This window comes from Chiloscyllium plagiosum, unplaced genomic scaffold (assembly GCF_037043375.1).
Source record: "Chiloscyllium plagiosum isolate Xiang-an unplaced genomic scaffold, Cpla_swu_hap1 HiC_scaffold_46, whole genome shotgun sequence".
Taxonomy (NCBI): Eukaryota; Metazoa; Chordata; class Chondrichthyes; order Orectolobiformes; family Hemiscylliidae; genus Chiloscyllium; species Chiloscyllium plagiosum.
This window is the reverse complement of record NW_028270184.1, coordinates 9704550-9730659: the sequence shown is the minus strand read 5'-3', so window position 1 is coordinate 9730659 and position 26110 is coordinate 9704550. Positions and strand designations below refer to the sequence as shown.

The 26110-nt window shown below is 44.5% G+C and overlaps 1 protein-coding gene across 2 annotated transcripts in view; it reads left to right on the top strand.

The window, feature by feature from the left end:
* Positions 1-25037, top strand: part of LOC122543874 (nuclear RNA export factor 1) — a 65655-nt gene extending 40618 nt beyond the window's left edge. For both annotated transcript variants that reach the window (XM_087983791.1, XM_087983792.1), the window contains 9 exons: positions 1095-1150; positions 4269-4376; positions 5397-5455; positions 9327-9442; positions 16516-16558; positions 16658-16730; positions 17312-17494; positions 22157-22217; positions 23268-25037. In XM_087983791.1, coding sequence (XP_087839917.1) covers positions 1095-1150; positions 4269-4376; positions 5397-5455; positions 9327-9442; positions 16516-16558; positions 16658-16730; positions 17312-17494; positions 22157-22217; positions 23268-23312 — 744 coding nt within the window. In that variant the 3' untranslated portion in view covers positions 23313-25037. The remainder of the gene's footprint in view (positions 1-1094; positions 1151-4268; positions 4377-5396; positions 5456-9326; positions 9443-16515; positions 16559-16657; positions 16731-17311; positions 17495-22156; positions 22218-23267) is intronic.
* The last annotated feature ends 1073 nt before the right edge of the window (positions 25038-26110 follow it).

The following is a 26110-nucleotide window of genomic DNA, read 5'->3' as shown; positions in this document are numbered from 1 at the left end:
TCAGACAGTGCATTCAAATCCTAACCACTCTCAACATTTAAAATGTCTTTTTTTACACTCATGTTGCAGTTACTTCTTTTGCTAGTCAGTTAAAGTCTGTTCCTGACTTCTCTGCCAATGGGTACATTTTCTGTCCATTTCCTTTGTTTAAACCCCTTTCAATTTATCAAAGCTCCATCCTCCTCAACCTCTCACGCTCACCAGTCTATCTGTGAAACAGAAATTCCTTATCCTTGGAACTAATTTGGCAGATCTATTCTGTATCTTTATGAAAGCCTTAACATCCTTCCCGAAAGTGTGATCTTGAGAAAGCGCTTTCTTTTTGTTATTCGGTCTTGGATGTGAGTGACTCTGGCAAAGCCAGTTTTTTTTTTGTTGTTGTCTATTGCCTCTTCCCCTCGGGCAGTTAGTGGTCAGAGCTCTATGTCTCAGGGGCTTTGCAAACTGTTTCAAAGGGCACTTGAGAGTAAACCACATGGATGTGGGTTTGGAGTCACATGCAGGCCAGACTGAGTAAGGGCAATAGGTTTCCTGTTCTGAAGAACTTTGAACTGGATGCTATTTTGAGACAATGCAGTGGTCCCCTGATCACTTTTCATGAGCTGAGCGTTTTATTTCAGTTTAAATTAATTGAATTTAAAACCCTTCAGCTAGCCTAGTGGAATTTGAATTTGTTGCGACTGAGTATGAGACCAGACCAAACAAAATCAGGCACACTCCTCCACACTGTGAGCTAGTGTTTCAATTTGAATTTATCGTAACTCCTTTGCCTTTGTAGCTACGCATAACCTCAGTTTAAACCCAGAATCTTGTATGCAGTATTACTCACTACCTTAATATTTAAGTCTATCCTGTTGTTCTGGCATTCAACTGATGGAGCGCTGTACTGTCAGGCGTCCTGGATTGGATGTGATGTTAACCTAAACACCACCTCCTTATTGAGATCTTAAAGGCACTATGTAAGAAGTTGAAGATATGCTGTGTTCAAAGTTCTTTTGAGCAAGTTTGTCAGGTATGCAAGAATCACGGTGATTATTAGCGCTAGGTAAAGTGTGGATATAGTGTTTAATGCGCTATTTGTTTTCTTTTAACAGGCTAGTTACTTTGGTACAGATGAAATCAAAGTGCTCGTATCACGATTCATACAGCAGTAAGTACCTGTGCAATCAGATGTGTGTCAATCTTTATACATAAAGAAAAAGGAACTTTTTAAAAACAGATTTTTTTGTTGTCAGATACATATATAATTCTGTCCTTTCGACCAATTCCAGGCCATCCTTTGCTTTAAAACAGTGAATCTCAGATTTGAACTGGATGCAATAGTCCATTAAAAGTTGTGTCATCCGCTTGTCTATTCACTGTAACCCAGCACATTCTTCTATTCCCAACTTGTTCTTGGAGCCAATTTCACCAAAAGCAAGGGGAAATTGTTTTTTTTTAAAAAAAAGCTAGAAATCTGAAATTAAAAACAACAAAGGTTAACCTGCTGTGCCGGTATTTTGTCATTCCATGATCGTTTGTTCTGTCTTCTGTTTGTCCACCTGACTGTGGTGTGATATCTATTTATATGTGTCCATTAGATTTCATTCTCCTGATGTTCTCTGGGTGTTGCTGAGCCAGCGTGGCTTATGCTTGGAGGTTTTCCTCTTTCAGCTAAGGCTTTTGAGCCAAACGTCTGGTCACCTTGTGCTTCAGTAACTTCCAGTGATGATTTGTAATGTGACACCACCAAAGTGTGTTGACAGTATTTTGCCTAGTTGCTGTTAGCTTCCACTGCCATAACAGTGTCAGGCCTTGCCCTATTTCTGTACTTATACTGCTAAAGGAGCTCATCTGTGCCTTAGTTGTCTATAGACTTGACAATTCCAACTTTCCCTTGACCTCTGCCCTCTAGGCTGCAGGACTTGAGCTTGTCCCAGGCTACAACCTTTCCCTCCAAGTCCTTTTCACCCATCAGGCCTACAGTCGTCATGACTACATTGACTCCCAGTTTGACCACGCCTGGATTTTAAAGTATGCACCCTAATTCTCAAATCTCTCCATGGCCTTTCCCCTTTGCATTATCTCTAAAAGTTCCTCCAAGCTCTCTGAGCTCTCGGTTCTGTCAACAGTTGTAACTCTGACTTTGGCAGCCATGCCTTTGCTGTGAGCTTTTGAAACGTCAGCCTGAAACCTCTCTATCTCTATCACTTCTGACTCTGTACATTTGCAACCTCCTCCCAAAGCTGTCCTTAAAACCTGTTTCTGGCCAAACTTGTGGTGGCCTGTCCTTTTATCTCTTTATGGGGCGTAGTGTCAGATCATGTTTCACAATATGCCTATCAAGAGACAATTACGCAACACTTCAGTGTTAAAGGAGCTGTTAACTTCTAAGTCATGACTGAAGCTAAAGGAATAGCACCCTTGTTTCTTTTAAACAGGAAAAGACCGGGTAGATAATAAACCACTTCCACTGTTGGGGGGTTCCAGAACTAGGGGCATACTCGGAGAATTGGGGCCAGACCACTGAGGAGAGATGTTAGGAAATACTTGTCCACAGAAAGAGTGGTAGATGTTTGGCACTCTTCCACAAACAGTAGTGAAGGAAAGATCAGTTGTTAATTTTAAATCTGACACAGCTATAGGAAGGATGTGGAAGCTTTGGAATAGTTCAGAGGAGATTTACTAGAATGTTGGTATGAAGGGATGATCTTATGAGGAAAGGCTGAGGGACTTGGGGTTGTTTTCATTAGAGAGAAGGAGGTGGAGAGGTGACTTAATTGAGACATATAATCAAAGGGTTACAAAGGGTGGACAGTGAGAGCCTTTTTCCTCTGATGGTGATGCCTAGCACGAGGGGACATAGCTATAGATTGAGGGGTGGTAGATATAGAACAGATGTCAGAGGCAGTTTCTTCACTCAGAGTAGTGGGGTGTGGGACGCACTGCCTGCCAACTTTAAGGGCATTTAAGTGGTCATTGGATAAAGATATGGATGAAAATGGAATAATGTAGGCTAGATAGGCTTCAATTTGGTTTCACAGACTGGTGCAACATCAAGGGTCAAAGGGCCGATACAGCGCTGTAATGTTCTATGTTCTAGCTGCATTTTTGTAAAGTTAAGGTCATAAGGGATATGGGCCAAAGATCGTATCTGGAGTTGGGCTAGAGATCATCAGTGATCTCATCGAATGGTTGAACGGGCTTGAAGGGCTGAATGGCCTCCTGCTCCCCTTAAAGGAAAACAGAAGGCAACACGTGCATGCTGAGTAGAGCAGTTAAAAATAGTTTGCAGTCTGGAGAATTACTGAGCAACAAAACAAAGGTCTGAACTCTGTCTAGTCTCTTCTGTGTTTGAAGTCTTTCAGGTGGTCTGTCTCCCTTTGTGGAAAATAAATAAAATATAAGAAAGGGATCAAAGTCCCAGAAGAAGAAATGTTTTTCATAAAATGATTTATGGATTCATGTATCTTTAGAGTTGATATATCAGGTTAAATAGAGTCATAGAGACGTACAGCACAGAGACCGTCCAACTCGTCCATGCCGACCAGATATCCCAATCTAATCTAGTCCCATTTGCCAACAATTGGCTCATATCCCCCTAAACCCTTCCTATCCATGTACCCATCCAGATGCCTTTTAAATGTTGCAATTGTACCAGCCTCCGCCACTTCCTCTGGCAGCTCATTCCATACACGTACCACCCTCTACATGAAAATATTGCCCCTTAGGTCCCTTCTATATCTTTCCCCTCTCACCCTAAACCTATGCTCTCTAGTTCTGGACTCCCCAACCCCAGGGAAAAGACTTTGTCTATTTATCCCATCCATGCCCTCATGATTTTATAAACCTCTATAAGGTCACCCCTCAGCCTCCGATGCTCCAGGGAGAACAGCCCCAGCCTATTCAGCTTCCCTCTATAGCTGAAACCCTCCAACCCTGGCAACCTCCTTGTAAATCTTTTCTGAACCCTTTCAAGTTTCACAACATCCTTCCAAAAGTGGCTTGTCTATCAAGAGTAGGTACTCCTTGTGTTGGAGAGTTTATTACAATTGATTGCTCTGTCTGCCCAGCTCCTGATACAAAGTAGTCTGCAGACAAGTCAGCCTCCTGTCTCTCATTCATTTAGCACCTCATTTTAGACCAAAGAATGAGTGAGACAGCAGCTAGTGTGAACTGTTCACTGTCACTTTGGGATATCAGAGACTTCAATAATCCAAACCAAGCTGACTGACCAAGGGAAAGACCTTTGTTGCCACTCCCTGACTTTGTTGTTCTTCCCTTTGTAGGTACTATTCGGTTTATGATTCAACAGACCGGCAAGGGCTGCTGGATGCCTACCACGATACAGCTTGCTGCTCGCTCAGTATTCCCTTTTCTCCACAGAACCCTGCCAGGTTTGTGACCTTCAGGCAAACTCAGAGTGATACAGGGCTTGAATGCAAGCACACATTTGCAGGTTCATAAGCACCTTACATTACCTGCACCTGGCACTTGCAACCCTGTACATGCCCTGGGCCCACACCCACTTACACACCCCACGACCTCCATGCATCCCTGCACATGCTGTCCACATGTGTCACCCATACCCCAAACATGCACCTTTGCACGAGAACCCCGGGTACGTATTTGCGCACTCACATACATGCGCACAGACATACACATGTGCTGCCTTCCCTCTTTTCCTCCCCTCCGCACCCCCCACAAATACACAGTGACCCCTACAGCCCACACACAGACCTTCTCCTGCTCTGCCCCTCACACACTTGCACCCCCTGGAAAGGAAGATGAGTCCCTCTTCATGGATGCTGGGGGAGGGGGGGGAGGAGGGAGGGAATGTACCCTTCTATGCACCTTTCTGGGATGATAAAACTGATTACAGAGGAACTTTGATTATCTGGCATTTGATTATCCAAATATCAGATTGTCTGGCAAGATCAAGCTGTTATCCGGCATTCGGTTATCTGAAGGAAATACTCCCCGCCTGTGTGCTTTGGATAATTCAGGTTCCTCTGTACTGAACTCGATCACATTGTGTTACAACAGTGAGCTCTGGTCCTTCCCAGTGGCGCTGGAAGCTTTGTGAGAATCCTGCTGGCTGGACGTGGGAACAATAAGATTGCCTATGCCAAGCCAACACTGTTTGGGTGAGGCATTTAAAGCAAGCATTATGGATGCTTGAGACACTGCCCCTTTGATTAGGCAGAAAATATTCTGTACCTGGAATGTGCATTATCGCAGCAAACAGAACTGAAAGGAGAGCATGAAGATTCTTGAGTGAATTTTTTTAAATGGTTATTCTTACATAACATTTTACTGTGGCGTTGTGAAGGAAACAACTTGGGGCAGCTATTACCTCACCTTGCAAGAGCTGCACTTCTTCACTGTCCTGAAAATAATGTGTTGTGTCCAAGCAGGAGCAGTCTGGGAGAGTATTTCAAGGAGAGCAGAAACGTGAGGAGACTGAAGGACCCAAGTAAGTCAAATGCCATTTGATTTTTGATTTCATATGCAGCATTCTGTCCTTTAAAAGAACACTGTGGGTGGCCTTCTAGAGGTTTACCAAATTATGAGGGGCACGGATAGGGTAAGTAGGCAAAGTCTTTTCCCTGGAGTCGGGAATCCAAAGCTAGAGGGCATAGGTTTAGGGTGAGAGGGGAAAGATATAAAAGAGACCTACGAGGCAACCTTTTCACACAGAGGGTGGTGTGTGTATGGAATGAGCTGCCACAGGATGTGGTCGAGGTTAGTACAATTGCACCATTTAAGGGGCATTTGGATGGGTATATGAATAGGAAGAGTTTGGAGGGATATGAGCCGGGTGCTGGCAGGTGGGACTAGATTGGGTTGGGATATCTGGTCGACATGGACAGGTTGGACCGAAGGGTCTGTTTCCATGCTGTATATCTCTATGACCGTTGCTCTGTTTCCATCTAAAGTGAATCGCAAATCAATCAATATCAGAAGATATTAAAATCCGTTTTGCTTTGTGATTTTTAAAACAAAACTATGGAAAATTCCTCTGGGCTCAGACCGGACGCTCAGGACTCAAACGAGGGCGTTTCTTTTAAACAGATTAGCTTCTGATCCAGCTGAAAGATCTGGTGTAGACTCTTGCGATCGATCATGTGATGATCGGTGTCATAAACAAAATGGCATTTATTTGAAAAGTACTGAAAGCCAACTTTGCATTAGGTTATCACTCCATGTTTGATTTTTTTAAAATGAGTCATTCAGTTTCAAAGCACCCAGATGATCGGGGAAGCAGGTGATAAAGTCCAGTACAATCCTATTGTATAGCACATCCGTGTACTTGTGCCTGCTGGATTTCATATTAACTGCTGTATCTTGCACCACTTTCCAAACCCAGGCTCTGTGTACTTTTTGAGATGTTGCATTGTTTTTGCTGGAATCCTCGTCTTACAGGATATATTTGTATTCTGTCAATTGCAATCTTATCTGTCTTTTCTACCTGTGATAAAATAATCTGCCGTCTGATAAGAGTAATATTGAAAACAACTCAAGCTTTTATTTTGACTTCGCTCCGTACTATCCGGAAATCGCTGAATCAGGCTCCTCTCTTATTCCAGCTATGTGGAACCTCACTAGAGAGGCTGACCTTGTATGAACGTTCTTCTGCCATTGGGGTATTGTAATTGTTATCTAGCACCCACATTCACAGGGTCTCTGACAGTAATGAGAAATGATGACTCCAGTGTCATGTTCTTTGAGCCCATGGTCACAGCCCTGGATAGGATCTGCTAGCTCCGTACAGACCAGGGATTCAACCTTAACCTGTGCAGTTTGTGTCTCTCATTACTGCACCACCTAGCCATTCGTGCAACCGATTTCAGCCCTGCGCACCCTCCCATGCGTTGTGCAGGATAGAATGTTCCCAGCTTTCATGATTGCTGATCTCTTGGGCAGGAATCTGCTGTGAGAAGCTGAACGTTAGCCCAGTTTCTAGTTGACCATCTGCTGAGCCTGTGAATGTGGAGTGAGAGTAGAATTAGGCTCCACTGTTATGGCTAGCGCTGTTTAATTGCTGGCAGTACCTCACATTTGTACACCTTGCTATACCATGTAAGGTGTACAAATGCACTCTGAGATAGGAGGAAGAAGCAGGATGATTGTACCTGGCAGGGGGTGAGTTTAGGAACAGGAGTGGTTGCTGGTATTAGCGGGGGAATGGATTTGAAGTTTTTAGAGGGGCAGAGAGCAGTTAAGGGAAGGACTTCTTCACAGTACAAATTTCCCCTGACAAGAATTGTGGAAGAAAGAGATTCTCGAGATGAAAGGATAGGGTGGAGGCAGCTAAGGAGAAAGTGAGGACTCCAGATGCTGGCGATCAGAGTCGAGATAGTGTGGTGCTGGAAAAGCACAGCAGGTCAGGTAGCATCTCGGATACTGCCTGACCTGCTGTGCTTTTCCAGCACCACATTCAGGAGGCAGCAAATGCAGCCAGATTGCAAGGTTGCAAGTGTGAAGAGTAGATGATGAGCAGTATAAACCTGACAGCATTATCAGATGGGCATTACACTGGAACATTGCCTCTTGAACTGCATCGGGGCAAATGCCCAGTGACCCTTGGCTGCGCTGGCTGTAGAGAACTCCGCTTGAGGCCTCATGTCACAAACCTTCAGCTGCCCCATCCATTTCAGAGAGCATTGAAACACCAGTATACTGCTTTTGCTTTATCTCAGCTATTTAAAATTGTAGTACTGCTCTTTTCAAAAACAAAAACCTTGTAGAGTATTCCAAATTAGATTTAAGTATATTGCTCAATAATACTAGGGTTCAAGTCAGGATTGAGTGGCCACACTGAAGATCATCGTCAAATATCAGTGCAGGTTTAGACAGGCAAAGGGTACCATGAAAAACAAATTCGCGGAATGCATCAGGGATTGTTTCTTAGAGCAGTACATTGCAGAACCTAATCAGGAACTGACTCTTTTAGATCTTCTAATATCGCCTTCAATTAATATTCAGGAAGAACACCTCCATCTCAAACCAACTTAAACAGGATAGTTACAGAGGTGTGAAGAAAGAGTTGTCCAAAGCAGGCTTGGACAATAAGCAAAGAGGAGAGTGAGTGGAAGGCATTGAAGCAGATACTTCATAACACTAATGGACTTTATTCAGAAGAATCGAAAGGAAGACTCCTATTTAAATGAAGGGATACCCCAAAAATGCAGTGCAGTGAGATCTGTATGTTCTTGTGCATGAAATATCAAATGTTAGCATGTAAGTGCAGCAAGAAATTAAGAATGCAAATGGAATTTTAACATTTATTACAAGGGGTTTGGAATTTAATAACCGGGAAGTCTTGTTACAACTGAGCAGCATGTTGGTGAGGTGCATCCAGAGTACTGTGTGCAGTTTTGATCCCCATTTTTAAGAAAGGCTGTTTGAAAGACATTCACTAGGCTTATTCCTGAGGTGAAGGGATTGATTTTTCAAGAATGACTAAACAGATTGGGTCTATTTTCATTAGTGGGGGGGGTTGAGGTCTATGAGGATTAATCATGAAAGAGGCATTGAAGCTTGTCATGTTGAATGGTGTGATGGCGCACGAGGGGTAAATGGCCTCCTACTGCTTCGGTTTTGTATGTTGTGCTACAGCAAGAATATCCAGACATTGGGTTGGGACAGGAAGGGCACTGCATGAAGGAGCTAATAAACAGCTTGCAGTGCCTGAGCTCAGAGGCTTTCCTGCAGAAGGGAATGCTGAAGGGAGATTCTGAAGACATCTCGAGGATTCAATCATTTGAGCCCCAATAATTGGGGTTTGTCATTTGTCACCGTTTCTGAAGCCTGGGGTTTGACTTAGAAAAGGGAAAGTGCACAGTTTAGGTTTTGGCTGCAGTGCAACCAAGGTCAGGTACACTGTGCTAATGAATGCTTTTACTGCCTGCTGCAATCTGAAATCCTTATTGTACAGTCTTGAGACACTGGAGGCCAAAGTTTACCACACTGAGTGTGTCAACATATTGAGATATGAGAAGACAGCCAGGAAGATAATTTTTAAAAACCATGTGTTGAAACACAAATCAATGCTTCCCCTTGCATGAAGCAAGTGAGAAATGTTGTTTCTGCAAAATGTTTCCATGTTGTCGCGGCCGCGTTCAGTGGCACAAGCAGAGAATGTGACAGGGCCCTGTTTTTATTGCTCTGCAGCAATAAACATTGGAGGCACAGTGCTTGGACAGCATATACCTTAGTCCAAATAAGGCCTTCATTAGTCAAGAGTTAGTATGTGTTTTTTTTTTGTAATTCCTGCTGGAGTCCCTTCTTTGGGTATTTTTGCTTTCAACTAATTATCTCCCTTTGTTTTGTTTTGCTCATAGCACTTCGGGCGAAGCTGCTGAAACACACCAGACTGAATGTTGTCGCCTTTCTCAACGAACTCCCAAAGACACAGCATGACATAGCCTCCTTTGTGGTGGATGTGAGCACTCAAACAGTAAGTGGAAGGGCTGATTGTTTTCTGTGACTGTCCTGTTGACTCACTTCCTTGTGCAACCTTCTGCAGCCTTCCTCTCTCTCCCCCTTCATCCTGGAGACACTCAGTTCAGATTTCAAAATGATGACTGGGCGGAGGGGGTGGAAAAATGCATTGCCTATGTGTCCACTCCTCATGGATCAGTCTATATTTTGAGTGTCAGCAAACTGTTGGGCTTACAGGTGTCCCATATCTGAACCTGCCTGGGATTTCCAGCAATGTTCGTACTGCTGGAGTAGGTTCGAGGGGCCAAATCATGTCCTTCTGCTCCTAATTCCTCTGCAGGGGGAACTGCGCAGCTTGGACATCCATACTTCCCTTCTTTATGACTCCGTCACGCAATGGCAGTTGTGGGCATGGAACATGTCAAGCCCTCAAAAGCTAAGTCTCCTTGTCTTTTGACCAGTTCCATGCCCCTATTTTGCCTCCATGCCCCTATTCAGCTGATGTGGCACTGTGTTAGCCGTTCCTTCACTACAGGAGAGTTAGAATCGTGGACCTCCCTCCCTCAGCTGCACTGACTGCAGCATTTTAACAAGGCAACTCACCACCTACTTCTCAAATGGTTGAACGATAAATACCAGTACCTGCACCCTGTGAACAAATTTTGAAGAAAGTGAAGACTCAACCTTCTTTTTCTTTATTCAGTCAAATCTGGAGATGTGAGCATTTTCCTGTAAAAGCTGCTTTAGTTAACTGTTCTGAATTGGCTCTTGAGAAGGTGGTTGGTGAGTTTTCTCCTTGATTTGCTGGATGGCATAAGGTGAAGGTGCTTCACGAGTGTTGTTAGGCAGGCCATTGCAGAACTATGGCCCAGGGATGATGAAGGAATAACTGTGCGGCATGGCAAAAACGTAGACTGCACCTGCTGTTTACCTTTCTCTCTCTCGAGTTTTTTTGCATGTCTTCCTTTTACTTATCCCTATCTTCTGTTGGTGCACGTGTTCTGCCTTTTGGTGATGATCTGTTATATGCTGTATGGGAAGACCCGATCGTCTTATGTTTTGTCACAGAAATGAAATGGGCCCATGAATGTAGCAATTAGCAGTATGTGGCACAGCTTATGGTGCAGTAAACCAGTGAGGTTATTCTCTAAATGCACCGCTCCCTGTATTTTCCACTGTAAACAAGTACAGCTCAAGTATTACCCTTCCTTCACTTGGCCTGCCAGCATGGGAATCTTTCCCAGTGGAGTATATCCGTCCAACATGCGAACGCTTTATCTGAATTTCTTCTTGTAACTCATTCATGGGGTGGTTGCAATCCTTTATTGCCCACCCCAGGATTTTGACCGAGCAATAGTGAAGGAATGACAGTATAATTCCAAGTTAGGGTGGTGTGTAACTTGGAGATGGTGTTGCTCCCTGAATCTACTGTCCCCATCCTTCCAAGAGGTTTGAAACGTGCTGTTGGAGGAGCCTTGATGAGTTGTTGCAGTGGATCTTGTAGATAGTGTTACTGAGTGTCAATGTGGAAAGAATGATTGTGTGTGTTGGTTGGAATTCTGGTAAAGTGGCTGTGTTGTCCTGGCTGATGTCAAATAGGTACAGTTGCATAGTGCTCGCAGATCCTCAGATAATCCATCATTAAACAACCCCACTTCTGATCTTGGAGTCAATGTTTGCAGGTCTATGAAGGTAGAATGACCGGTAGATACTTCAGTTAGGATTGGCAGATTAGGTGGATTGACCATACTAAATTGTCCCATAGTTTTCAGGGATGTGGAGATCAGGGTGGATTGACTATGCTAAATTGTCCCACAGTGCAAGTGAGGGTGGATTGGCCGTGCTAAATTGTCTCATAGTGTTCAGGGATGTGCAGGTTAGGGTGGATTGGCCGTGCTAAATTGTCCCATAGTATTCAGGGATGTACAGGTTAGGGTCGATTGGTCATGCTAAATTGTTCCATAGTGTTCAGGGATGTACAGGTTAGGGTGGATTGGCCGTGCTAAATTGTCCCATAGTATTCAGGGATGTACAGGTTAGGGTGGATTGGCCGTGCTAAATTGTTCCATAGTGTTCAGGGATGTACAGGTTAGGGTGGATTGGCCGTGCTAAATTGTCCTGTAGTGCTCAGGCATATGTAGTTAGGTGCATTAGTCAGGGCAAATTTAGAGTAATAGGAGAATAGGTATCAGTGGGTCCCTGTTTTGGAGGGTTGGTGTGGACTTGTTGGGTGAAATGGCCTGCTTCCACACTGTAGGGATTCTATAAAAACAAAAAAGAAATCATGTAGAAACTGGAAGTAAAAGAAGCCACTCAGTCCTTCGAGCCTAATCCATCATTCGGTAGGTTGATGGATCCTCTTAGTGCATTATCCCCACGTATGGAAGAGGCGAGAAGTTATGCTGAATATATAATTAGTCCATACTTCTGAGTATTGTATGCTGTTCTGGCCACTTCATTACAGTCAGTATGTGTTTACGCTGGAGAAGGTACAGAGAATAATTTGAGCTGGAAAATGCAGCTTTGAGGGAAGATTGAATAGACTGGTGTTTTTTCTGCAACACGATGTGGAGGTGCGTGTGTTGGACTGGGGCAGACAAGGTCAGAAGTCACCCTACACCAGGTTCTAGTCCAACAGGTTTATTTGAAATCTCAAGCTTTCGGAGCGCTGCTTCTCCGTCAGGTGGAGTGACGAAGCTTGTGATTTCAAATAAACCTGTTGGACTGTAACCTGGTTTTGTGTGTGGCTTCTGACCTCCTTGCAACTGAGGAGGCTGAGGGGAGATTTGCTTGAGATTTATAAAGTTATCAAGGGCCTGAAACAGGAAGAACGTATTTCCCTTGGCAAGAAAGACCGTGGATGAGGATAGGTTTAAAATAATTGATGGAAAGAGTTGGGCGTGAGGTAAGAAAACCTTTTACACCCAGAGTGTGGTGTAGTGTCTGAAACACTCTGCCTGCAGTAATGAAAAGATGAATGGAAGCATTCAAAGAAGGTTTACCAGCCCAATTCCTGGATTGGCCGTGTTGTCTCATGAAGGGCAGACACGGTTGTATCTGTCGGAGTTTAGAACAGTAAGAAGTGACTTGATTGAAACAAAAGATCCAGAGGGGTCTGGACAAGGTAGGTGTGGAGAGGATGTTTCTGCTTGTGGGAGAATCTCGACCAGGAATCTTGCTTTAAAAATAAAGTAAGACTTGATTGAACTTTTCAAGGAGACGAAGATAATCAATGAGGATGGAGCAGTGGATGTTGTCTACGTGGATCTTAATAAGACTTTTGACAAGGTCTCTCATGGTAGGCTCATCCAGAAGATTAAGTTGCATGGGATGCACAGTGACCTGGCCACATGGATTCAGAATTGGCTTGCCCATAGAAGGCAGAGGATATTGATGAAAGGGTGTTTTTCTGGCTGGACATCTGTGACTAGTGGTATTCCTCAGGGATCTGTACTGGGACCTCTGCTGTTTGTGATATATCTAAATGTCTTGGATGAAAGTATAGATGGGTGGATTAGTACGTTTGCAGACACCACAGATTGGTGGAGTTGTGGATGATGTAGAAGGTTGTCAAAGGGTACAGCAGGATAGAGATCAGTTGTAGATACGGGGGAGAAATGGCAGGTGGAGTTTAATCTGGCTAAGTGTGAGGTGCTGAACTTGGGGAGATCAAATGTTAAGGAAAAGTATACAGTTAATGACAAGACCCTGAACAGCATTGATGTACAGTGGGGTGTTGGGGTTCAAGTCCATAGCTCCCTGAAAGTAGCCCCGTGAGTAGATAGGGTGGTAAAGAAGGCGTATGGCCTTTACTGGTCAGCGAATTGAGTATGAAAGTCAGGATATCATGGTGCAGCTTCATAAGATTTTGGTGAGGCCACAGTCCGAGTATTGAGTTCAATCCTGGTTGACGCATTACAGGAAGGATGTGGAGGCTTTGGAGAGGGTGCAGAAGAGGTTTACCGGGATATTGCCTGGATTAGAGGGAATGAGCTATAAGGAGAGGCTGGAAAAACTCTTGTTGTTTTCTCTGGAACAGTAGAGGCTGAGGGGAGACTTGATAGCAGTCTCTAAAATTGAGATGCATAGGTAAGGTTGACAGTCTTTTCCCAGAGTTGAATGTCTAATACCAGGGGGCATGCATTTCAGGTGAGCGGGGAAAGTTCAAAGGAGATGCGAGGGGCAAGTTTTTTTCAGCGCTGAAAATGTGTTGCTGGAACAGCGCAGCAGGTCAGACAGCATCCAGGGAACAGGAGAATCGACGTTTCCTGAAGAAGGACTTATGCCTGAAACGTCGATTCTCCTGTTCCCTGGATGCTGTCTGACCTGCTGCGCTGTTCCAGCAACACATTTTCAGCTCTGATCTCCAGCATCTGCAGACCTCACTTTCTCCGCAAGTTTTTTTCAGTATAGTAGGAGTTTGGAGCCCGTTGCCAGCGGTGGTAGTTTATGCAGATACAATTGGGGCATTTAAGGGGCTTTTAGGTAAAAGCACGAATATGCAAGGATATGGGCCAAGAGCAGAATTGGTTTAATTTGGCGTCCTGTTCGGCACAGCATCGTGGGGGCTGAAGAGCCTCTTCCTATGCTGTGCTGTTCTATGTTGACTATTTAAAACAGGATTCCGATGGTAATGTTAAATTGGGGGCCATGCTGTGCCATGAAATTACATGATTTGGAGATGCCGGTGTTGAACTGGGGTGTACAAAGTTAAAAATCACACAACACCAGATTATAGTCCAACAGGTTTAATTGGAAGCACACTAGCTTTCGGAGCGACGCTCCTTCATCAGGTGATTGTGGAGGGCTCAATCGTAACATAGAATTTATAGCAAAAATTTACAGTGTGATGTAACTGAAGTTATACATTGAAACATTGATTGTCAACATATTGTCTGGCTATCACCATTGTTAACAGCTAACCCGAGAATGCAACTTTAAAAAAAAGTTTTGTGATTTACACATGAAAGAAATGAAACTATCACTGTATTCTAACAGATGAAAGGCTTAACAGACAATCAGTGTTTCAATGTATAATTTCAGTTACATCACACTGTAAATTTTTGCTATAAATTCTGTGTTACGATCAAGCCCTCCGCTATCACCTGATGAAGGCTAGTGTGCTTCCAATTAAACCTGTTGGACTATAACCTGGTGTTGTGTGATTTTAAACATGAAATTACAGATTGCGATTGCATACAGTTCTGCTGGTGGCCCATAATGATCACCATCATGGACTGAAATTTGACGGCATGGTGAAACGGGCATTTCCCCTCTTGTTGGTTGCTTCCGGCCCAGTCTGGCACCTGTGTTTCTACAACTTGACCATAACAGTAGCAGTGATGCTAACAAGCTACTGTTGGTGGTAGGTGTTAAAGTCCATTTCTGTGCAGAGTCCATTTTGTGCCCTTGTTCCTTGGGTTGGTGCTAATGATGTCTGCAAGGTGTGATTCAGTGAGTGTGACTCTGCGAGGCTGTTGTACAACTCATGTCTATTGTCCCAATGCCTAAAAATATAAGTGGTGTTAGTGAGGAGGGCTTGGTTGTGCCTTAGTCAAATGTGGGCCTTTCAATTAGCTTGATTTTCATTTGGCTTTTCAGTCATTGTATGATACTGTTGTATGGATTATTGCATCATTTCAGAGTCTACTACATTGCCAAGGGCTGGGGAATACATATAGGTCAGGCCAAGCAAGGACAGCAAATCTCCTTCCCTAGAGACCGTTAGTGAACCTGATGTGTTTCTAGACTGATGGCTTGAATTGTTGAGATTAGCTTTTTATCCCTGATGTTTTATTCATGAGTCGATTTTACATTCCACCAGCTGTAGTGGTGAGATTTGACTGCTCATGTCCAGACGTTAATCCAGGCTTCTGTTAACAAAAATTGCCATGATGTCTCTGTTGTTATTTACCTTATAGCCTGGGGGTCCTGTTATGCAACTCCCCATGACAAAGCAAGCATCCTGGCTGAGATCTGCTGACTTGCTTGAGTAACTCATGGACTATCTGCCTTGTTTGCCTCAATATCACACTGATAATGACCACACATGATAGAAGTGGTTGTGGCGGTTTCATTAACATTTAAAAGATGTTTGGACAAATGCAGGGATAGAGAAGGTTTAGAAGGTTATGGGCCAAGTGCAGGGAAATGGGGTTTACGTGGATGGACATTTTGGTCAGCATGGACCAGTGGCCTGTCTCTGTGCTGTAGAACTCTGACTCTGTGACTTCATTAGTACTGTGACATTTGACTGCACATAATGATTCCTCAATGCCATGTAAAGAAGTTAAAAACTAGGATTTAGCTGTGACTTTCACAAGGTCTTTAGGCTAATTTTGAAGTGTAACCCCTGTTATAACATTGGAAACATTTATTTGGACGCAGTTAAAAATCACACCGAACCTGGTTATAGTCCAACAGGTTTATTCGGAAGCACAAGCTTTCAGAGCTTCCAAATAGAGCTGTTGGACTATAACCTGGTGATGAGAAAGTGAGGTCTGCAGATGCTGGAGATCAGAGCTGAAAATGTGTTGCTGGAAAAGCGCAGCAGGTCAGGCAGCATCCAGGGAACAGGAGAATCGACGTTTCGGGCATAAGCCCTTCTTCAGGATTCCTGAAACGTCGATTCTCCTGTTCCCTGTATGCTGCCTGACCTGCTGCGCTTTTCCAGCAACACATTTTCAGCTATTACCTGGTGTTGTGTGATTTTTAACTTTGTACACCCCAGTCCAACAACGGCATCTCCAAATCTTATTTGGACACAGCATGCTCCCAATGCCGTGACTGCAGTAATGGGCAGATAACTTGTTTTCAGTGATGGCAGATGAGAGGGAAATATTGGCCCCAGGACACCAGGAAGATATTGGCTGAGAGATCGTCTACACCCACCCAAAAGGGGCAGAAGGGTCTTCAGTTTACTGCTCTGTCAGAAAGATGGCAGTGCAGCACTCCTCAGTACAGTCCTGAGAGTGTCAGCCCAGAATCTGTGCCCAACTCTCTAAAATGGGACTTGAGTACATTAATGCTCTGACAATTGTCCCGTGCTTTAATAAACATGTAATATAAGACGTTTGGTTTCTGTTTCAGAATACATTACTCTGTTTTAATGTACATGGAGTTTTCAAAGAAGGTGCGTAAACTAAATCAATTTACTTTTAAGCTTTAAAAAGTAAAGTTATTGTTTAAGTTCCTGGAAGCTAATCCTTCACAAATCTTAATTTTGTCACAGTGGATAGTAAATCCAGGGAGTCTGTGAGGGCGTTCTCAAGAGTGTTCATTGCTGTACCTGCTGGGAATGCAGGGTAAGTTATTTTTTCATTTTCATACACAACTGTGTAGTTTGGGCTCGCACATGGTTTCTCAAGGCTGGAGTCGGGTTGGTTTAAAAGGGTGGGTGCAGTACCGATGTCAGTCTGGAGTCTGCAGAAAGTATGCAGCATCTGGATTAGTGGTGCTGGAAGAACACAGCAGTTCAGGCAGCATCCGAGGAGCAGTAAAATTGACGTTTCAGGCAAAAGCCCTTCATCAGGAATACCGAAACGTCAATTTTACTGCTCCTTGGATGCTGCCTGAACTGCTGTGTTCTTCCAGCACCACTAATCCAGAATCTGGTTTCCAGCGTCTGCAGTCATTGTTTTTACTTAGAAAGTATGCAGCAGTCTGGTAGGCTTGTGGGAGAGCAGACATGTGGGTTAATGCTTCTTGAGCCATCACTGACATTAGAAGCAAGCTCTCTGGCCCCTCACCTGTTCCAGCTGCTCAGGTTATCATTTTCAATGCTTGTTTTTTTCCTGATTTTTCAATATCGTTGCTTTTAGTCGGGTAGCGATGCAGATAGTTGTTTGCCTTGATGCTACTTTAGCTGTTTCCCTCCTCTGAACAGGCTCTGCATTGTGAATGACCAGCTGTTTATCAGGAATGCCACCACTGAGGAGATCCGCAAGGCCTTCGTGACGCCAGCACCCACACCGTCAAGCAGTCCGGTGCCCACCCTCACAGCGCCCCAGCAGGAAATGCTGCAGGCCTTCTCCCAGCAGTCAGGCATGAACATAGAGTGGTCGCAAAAGTGAGTGTTACTGACTGCGACGGAGTCAAAAACTCTCCATTTGCTTTGCTTGACCCCTCTCCATTTAGTCTCTCCGTATTCAAAGACACACTGGCATTGGAGGCAACTCAGTGGGCTGATTCTTGGGATGATCTATCAAAAATGGCTAAATGGGTTAGGCTTTATTCATTATGGTTTAGAAGAGTTGGGGGTGATCTTACTGAAATATACAAGATTCTGAGGGGGCTTGACAAGAGTCATAGAATCCCTCCATTTGGCCCAACAAATCCACACCGATCCTCTGAAGAGTATCCCATGCAGACCCATTCCCCCACCCTATTGCTCTGATTTACTCCTAATGACTAATCCACCTAACCTACACATCCCTGGACAATGGGCAATTTAGCATGGCTAATCCACCCTAACCTGTACATCTTTGGATTGTGGGAGGAAACCAGAGCACCCAGAGGAAACCCACGCAGGCACGGTGGACAGAATATGCAAACTTCACACAGGCAGTCACCCAAAACTGGAATCCAACTCTGGTCCCTGATACTGTGAGGCAGCAGTGCTAACCACTGAGTCCATATGCTGAGTCAACATTGACAAAGTGTTTCCACTAGTGAGTGACATGTCAAACTAGTTGCGGAATAAGAGGACACTTGTTTAAAACTGAGAGACAGGGGAGTTTCCTCTCCCAGAGGGTAGTAGATGTCTGGAATAGTTTTGTGGAGTCTCCGTCATTGACTCCACATTTAGCACTCAGGAGTGGTGAGTCTATGACAGATGTTTTTGCTCATTGCTTTACATCTGAAGCCCTCCCCGTTGGATTCACAGATGCCCTGGGAGTCTTGCTGAAAGGTAATTGATGAGCAATGGCAGCACTGTTTCTTTCATAGGAGTGTAGCACCTAGGAGCAGGGGAAAGCTGTTCAGCCTGCTCCACCACTTAATATGAGCACAGCTGATTTACCCCTCTCCACTCTTGATTGCCTTGTCCATCAAAAATCTATCTTGATTCCACTTTGACTAAATTTCAAGACCCAGTCTTAATAACCTTCTGGGAAGAGAATTCCACACTCTGAAAATCCTTTAAACAGGTAGCAAAAAACTTCACTTTTAATTTAAGAGAGACTTCTTATTCTTAAGCTGTATGCCCCAGTTTTAGTCTTCACCCAGAGGAGGAGCCCTCCCTACAGATGCTGCCTGACACGTGTATTTCCAGCATTTTCTGATTTTGATTTGTTTGGGTGATATTTTACTTCTGTGCCTCATTTTTGCTACAGAGCCAGTTAGTTAAATTTGATCTCCACCTAACATCCTCTCTCAAACTGTTGTTTGCACATCCTGCTTCAGAGGCAGACGGGTAATCTCTCGGAGTACTGCTCTGCAGAGGTGTAAATTGTACCATTTAGAACAAATTGCATTTTGAACCACTAGTACACTTCACTGAACCAGCTGACTCAAGGACTGTAAATGATAGCTGTGTTATTTTAGGTCTGGAGCTAGGGGCGGCTAGCGCAGTGATCACAAGTAATGTTCTTGCATTGCCATGAATTGTCTTTTTCAAGCAGAAGGAAGGAGAGTTGCATTTCAAATTAGAAATTTTCAGCAGCCTCTGGGCTTCTGGTGCATTTACAGTTCCCTCCCACAGGCCCCCAGTGCTAATTGTCCTTAAGCTAGAATTTATCAGCAAATGAATTAAGAGTGCTGAATCTTCAGATCCATGAAATTCAAGTGAAACTAAAGGGTGAATGGGTAAGTCTAGGACAACTGACACTGGGTGGCCTGAATTATATTGGAGTGTATATGTGTGTATCAGGAAAAGCCCATCAGTTCTTCAGAGAGCCACCTAAACTCTTCAGAGTTGCCCCTAAATGTCTCAGCGAATGTGGCGGATGTGCCCACGTGTGCTTCAGACAAATGTTTTGAATTGGAAACGTGTAACTTTTCGGTCTTAATGGTGCTGGACCAGAACAGAGCAGCCCTTGAACCCCACAGCTCAACCTTGCCAGGACCAACACAGGACTGACGGGCTCTGACCCTGGCCCGATTCTCCTACTCCTCAGATGCTGCCTGACCTGCTATGCTTTTCCAGTGCCCACACTCGACCCAGCACAGGACTGTCAACCTTAGGAAGCGATATAAAGAATGAGAGCAATTATTGACCACCTCAAAGTGAATGAGGTTTTGTTTATCTGGAGTGTGGTCCATCAATTATAGATTACATTTTTAAACTGAGACTGATGAGACTTGGTGTGCCTAATAATTAACAGGGTGTTAAATCAACCAAGATCTTCCACTTTGAAGTCTTTGAAGGATGAGTTCAGAATCGGCACCAGTGTGAATGGAAGCTGGCTCAGTGGTATCTCTAACAGCTGATAGATATTGAGTATCATGTTTGCTGCTGCTTGTCTAAGCTTATCAATCTGTGCAGCCCTTGTATAACAAGGAACGGGAGCTATTTCAATATCTCCCCAGCTATATTGGACCTCAACCCCAATTCGCTGAGGTCAGTACGAACCATTGAATCCCCAACAGCCGTGTGCTTGTTGCAAGCTGAGGGCAGAATGTTTGTGTTAGGCTTTGGTTCAAAATGCTGAAGGTCAGAACATTGAACTGCTGCAGGGAGTGGGGATGTCAGTCAGAGGGATCTAACTGCGGCACGGTGGCTCAGTGCGTTAACACTGCTGCCTCACAGTGCCAGGGACCCAGGTTCGATTCCAGCCTCAGGCGACTGTCTCTGTGGAGTTTGCACATTCTCCTCCGTGTCTACGTTGGTTTCCTCCCACAGTCCAAAGATGTACAGGTCAGGTGAATTATGTTCAGGAATGTATAAGTTTAGGTGCATTAGTCAGGGGATGTGTAGAGTAATAGGGTAGGGGAATGCGTCTGGGTGGGTTACTCTTCAGAGGGTTGGTGTGGACTTGTTGGGCCGAATGGCCTATTTTCCCACTGTAGGGATTCTATGAAACTCTAACCCTAATGACTCAGGAGGGGAGTGGAAGTAGGAGCGAATACAGAAAAGCCAGGGCACAAGGAAAGTGGCAAGAGGTCAAACAGTGAGATAGATCAACTTGACCAGTTGTAGCTTGATACTTGGGGTGAGGTGTAATATAGGTGGGTGGGAGGAATCAGACTGGGGTGCCATGGAAAGGGAAGACCATGAAGGGACATGATTGACATCTGTGAGCACGTAGGATAGGGAATGTGTAAAGAAGATGTCTCTACTCACAAAGGAATCTAAACAAGGGGCCATAAAATTAAAACAACAGGAACAAATGAGAAATTACATTATCCAGAGTATAGGGCATTGTGAATTTGCTGCTACAGAGACTGGTTGAGGCATTTTAGCGGGAGGTGAATGAGGGCGAAGGCAGTAGAGAAATGTGCTGACATGGAGGGAAAAGGCTTTTATAGAGCATTCATGCTGGCACGGACCAGTTGGGGCCGAATGGTATGTTTCCATGCTGTACACAATTGCAGAGGATCCTATTACTCAAATGAATCAGCCAGCTCCATATAAGATGACACTGGATTAAAACGCCATGCGTTTTGTCATGGATGGAGCTGTGTCGTGGAGCAGCCTGCTAAAGTAAAGTCACAACAGTGTGTTCAGAGCAATTGTGAACCTGGTCTTGTAGTACCTGGTCAAAGCTAAAGCTCTTTCAATCACAAAGGTTTGCAGTGGGGACAAAGTTCAAATTAAAGTTCATGTAGTTGAAGGCACAAATGTTGATTTGGTTAAAGGATTGCTTCGTTGGTGGAGAGCAGAGTTGCCTTCTCCAGTTGGAAGAACGTGGCTAGCAAGGGTTTGCGCTAAGACTCCAACTATCAAAATGTTTATTAATGACTTGGGTGATAAGGAAATGGGCCTTTTATACACGTTTGCTGGTGACATTGTAAACAAGAACAAATGCATTGGAATAAGTGAATGAACAAAACTGTGACATGTGGATTTTTAGCCCAGGTCATGCATTTTGTATCAAAAAAAAGATAGATCTGATTTTTCTTTTTTGGAAAGTAAGGAATATTGGCACACAACCATATTGGGTCTGAGAACTTAGTCCATCCCAAACAAAGTTCTAAAAGGCTCATGAAATATGAGCCCTTACATTTGGAGGTCTATAGCATCATACAAAGCCCTGATCAGACCACCTCATGGAAACGATATTCTCTATGTTGGAGGGAATGCGCAATAGATTGACCAAGATGTTTCCTGGATGTTGGAGGGTTAAATTAGAGATTGTACAAACTAGGCTCACATTCTCTGTTATGGAAAAGGTTGAGAGTTATTTTGTTTGAAGCTTCTGGGCTTTAGAAAGGAAATTTCTGTTGTAGGGAAGAGGTGTGATGTAACCTTCAGGTCAGAGTCAGGCAGAGGGTGGTGGAGAAAGTGGAGTGGAACATGGATCCACAAAGGTAGAAAGTGCTCAGCTGATGATGTTCACTGTGAGGTTGATATGTTTTTGTCAGCCAAGAGCATGAAGAGTCAAGGTAGGCGGAGTGATCACAAAATAGCTGTGATCTCCCTTCATGGCCTCTTCCTTTTCCAGCAACAACTGGCTGTTTTCCCCCGATATCTTGCCAGTACCTGTGCCTTCAGAGTTTTCTCCATTCCTGCTTCCCCTGTCTTTTCCGTAACTGGACTCCAAAATCTTGTTTTCCTCTTGTCTTCCTGCAGGTGTCTCCAAGACAACGAGTGGGACTTCAATCAAGCTGCCCAAATCTTCACACAACTTAAGGTAAGTTTATTAAAATATTTTAGTGCGAGGATTAGAAGGCCAAAAAGTCCTGAAAAGATCCTTGTGTCCAGTGGGATAATCCAGTTGAGCCATTTTGAAGGTAAAACGCAGGGTTTAATGCAGCTTCCCCTGAGCCTGTGCCTGATAAATTGCTCTCTGCTTACCTACTTAATAAGGATGAATATTTTCCTTCAAGTGAAATAAGTCCTTCCAATGTATTTTCTATGCATACTGTTGGACATCCATCTTCATTGAAGTGGTATTTTAGGCCTAAAGGCCTTTCTAGGTGACCTGCTTAATGATACTTTAAGACTCCACACCACTTCTCAGAGATTGGAATACAGCCTGTGGAAAGGATAGTACTCTTTCGACAGGTCTCCAGTGATTTCCCACAATCTCCAGCAAGCGACTCCATCGATAGGAGGAGGCAGCTTGTAAATGGTGTGGAGCTGTGTCCGATAATGCAGTGTAATCCATGAGTTACTGTGGATGTTGAAGAAGGCTTTGAAAATCCCCTCCAAAATGGGAATGGGGGGGGGGGGGGGAGGAGGGGGGGCGGGGGGATGCTGTGGCAAGTGCAAATATTAGATGGTCTCCCATCTTTGTCATTCGTTCCACATGACCGTGTCTTGGATTTTTGCAACGCAGCCCATACGGCCTGGTTTAGTCCCTTGCATGCAGTTTGAAAGTGCTGGCCAGGAAAGGATCCGTTTGAGAATTGGGAAACTGAGGCTGGCTCCTAATGGGAGTAAAACCTGTCATAGCCAAAGAGGGTTGGGTGGAAGTTGTTGATATGTACTTCTGGTATTTGCAAAAACACATCTTTTTGGGGTCCCATCATTTTATGGTTGACTCATATGCTGCAATCTATGTTTACCAACTGGGTAGAGATTGGCTAACCTTCCCAGAACCAAAGAGGTGGCATAGGAAAAAACTGATGAACGTCTAAGTCGCTGCATGATTTTAGTGTCTTTTTGAGCTGTGGTACGGTGAACAGAGTTGTCGGTGATTCATTACTTTTTTTGTGGTTTTAACTCTGTCTTTTTGCAGGCTGAAGGAAAAATTCCTGAAATAGCATTTGTGAAGCAGTTATGAAGAAAGCACGAGTTACACTACCCCTTCAGACCCGAGGCTTTTAAAGCCATCAGAGCCGGGTCTCTGGATGATTTTTTTTTAAGAAGAGCTAAATGTTGGTATAAATGATATATGTTAAGTATAATGTGAATTTTTCTTGTCAATAAGACTCATGATTTTTTAAAAACTAATGCACTGCAGTTAGTGTTTCTAAGTCAGATTGTGTAAGTATTTTCCTGAGTCCTTGTAGCTTTGACTTATGTGTATTGTCTGTGCCAGTGTTTTTCCAACAGATTTTTTGGGGGGTGGGGGGGGGTATAGAAATGGGGATAGTTTTGTTGAGCTTCACGAGAAATTTGGAGGTAGAAATCTTCCTTACCTGCTGAGTGATAATCGGGCTTTCTAAGGGTTGGGGGTTGTACAGGACTCTGGGCTTGTCGACTCCAGTAGTATGTGGTGAGTGGAGGTGATCGGGTGAACCTGTTGCCTGTTCTCGACTTGCCATCATACTACAGTGGAGCAGCGACCTTTCACCCCACTCCCATGGCTGCTTTTGTCATTTTTTTTAAAGAAGTAGGCGTTGTTAAACCACATCGCTTGGAGTGCTATGGAATCTCCGGTGAGTTTGCACATTAGTCTGGGAAGTAGGTGGCACTTCACCACCACCTTAGACTGACTGGACTCCCCTAAATTTGTTCAGCAGTCGTCTTTATGACATCTAGCGACTCAAAGCAGCAAACCGTCCACTTGGTTCCCTACTAAGCAAATGTTGTATTTGCTTAACTTTTCTGAGCTTTAAATCCTGGCTGCTTATCTTCAGTTGTTCCACTCAGGCAAACTGGGCTCTTATCCCAGGATCCAGGGAACCCCCCCAACCGAGAATGGTAAACAACCAGGAACTCATCACCCCCATTGATCAGATTATCACAGCTTTCACCTCCGTTTCCCTTGCCCATTTTGGACGCCTTTTTAAAAAAAATCGCCCTTTATTCACATAGTGAAAGCTTTTAAATGCAGTCTTGTCTTGACAAATAGCCATCCCCATTCTAGTTCCTGCCTGGAGCTGGTTCATGTCTCCAGCGTTTAGCATTCAGCCACAATCCTTCCACTGTCAAGGGGGAAGGGGCTGGCTTTGTGACCCAGGCTGAAGAAGTTACCCCACCAGTAAAAGGGAATGTCAAAATGGTGAAATGTGGGTGCATGCTTTTTAAAAAAAAAATAGACTCTAGTGGCTGCAGGTCTGTGTTTTGCATCTCTACCATTAGGCCCCAACCACTTGGACCATCTCCCTTGCATTTCAAGCAGCCCTCCCCAGCCCCATTTCATTCATGTAAAGCCACTCAGAGGTGATAACCTAGCTGTGCACCATTACGTAATGCTGTCTCTCCTTCATGCACTTTCATGTACAAGTTGCTCCCTAGTTGGTGAACCAGGTTTTTAGGCCAAATATTAGGCCAGATCAATAGTTGAGAGGTTTAGTATCCATCTGTTTGTATGGGTCTGTACATCCAGCTTCTCAACTTGGCTCAGTTACCACAACACACTGTAGAGCCCTTTGATCGCCTGTCTCGTGCTGAATTCCTGCTCTTCTGAGAGCAGAGCCTGGGCGCTTCCTGTTCTGAAAAGGAGAGAAAGAGTTGGCAGCTTCTTGCAGATAGTCTTAGAGTTGGGGGCAAGTTATACAGGGGCAGGAATATTTTCAGGTGGGCGGAGGGATAGCTGTTCGGCTGGGTAAGGGTTGTTGGATTTGGGGATGGTGGGGAGCTGTTAGGCTGGGGAAAGGTGGGTGGGTAGGTTGGGTGGGGTTAGTTTGGCTGGGGAAGGGTTGTTGGGTTTAGGGATGGTGGGGAGCTGTTAGGCTGGGGAAAGGTGGGTTGGGGGGGCTTAGTTGTTTGGTTGGGGAAGGGTTGTTGGGTTTGGGGATGGTGGGGATTTGTTTGGCTCGGGAAAGGGGATGGGTTGGGGGGGCTGGGGGTGGGGGGGGGTTAGTTGGTAGGCTAAAAGGTGGTTGAGGGGGCAATACATGGCTAGGATTTCCATGTTTGATCGCGATGTGGTGTGAGCATCGAGTGAAGTGAAAACCAGGCTCGACAGCTTCAGTAACCCCAGTGATTGGCCAGATTGCTCATACTCATTGTCCAGGGATTGGAGGCCTTTGTTCCAGGTCCTTTAGTACCTGGGTTGAGCACTGGGCCTACGTACAGTATGAAAGGCCTTAGAATGAAAACTCCGATTCCAGTGACACTGAGTTTCACCCAGGCGTGGAGCAAGCCCAGGTTGATAGATCTTCAGCCTAACCAAGAGTTAGCTGATGTTTTATTAGCCAGCAACACCAGGGAAAGTCTCTCAGGCATGTCACAGTAGCTCTTGCGTATGTGTGTGTTGGGGCTGGGGGGGTCGTTTGGGTTGGATCGTGCAGCTCTCATTTCTAATGCTTGCCTGTGGAGTTGTGGAAATTTTCATGGGGCTGTGAAAGTGGATTCGTGTGTGTGTGTGTGTGTGTGTGTGTGTGTGTGTGTGTGTGTGTGTGTGTGTGTGTGTGTGTGTGTGTGTGTGTGTGTGTGTGTGTGTGTGTGTGTGTGAGTGAGGGATTGAACGACAATCTCTGTTATTCAGAGCTATTGTGTTTTCCGATCCTGTATCATCTGTAACGGCCTTTTTGAGCCTGATAAAGAGATGTGGTATTGCAGGCTGCAGCACATGGAGTCTCTCCACACTTCCCAGGTGCCACTGAAAGGTCACCTTCCGTCTTTCCTTCCGTCTATCCTGAGAATCTCTCATCACTTCATTTGGTTGAAGGTTTACCAACAGAACTTTGA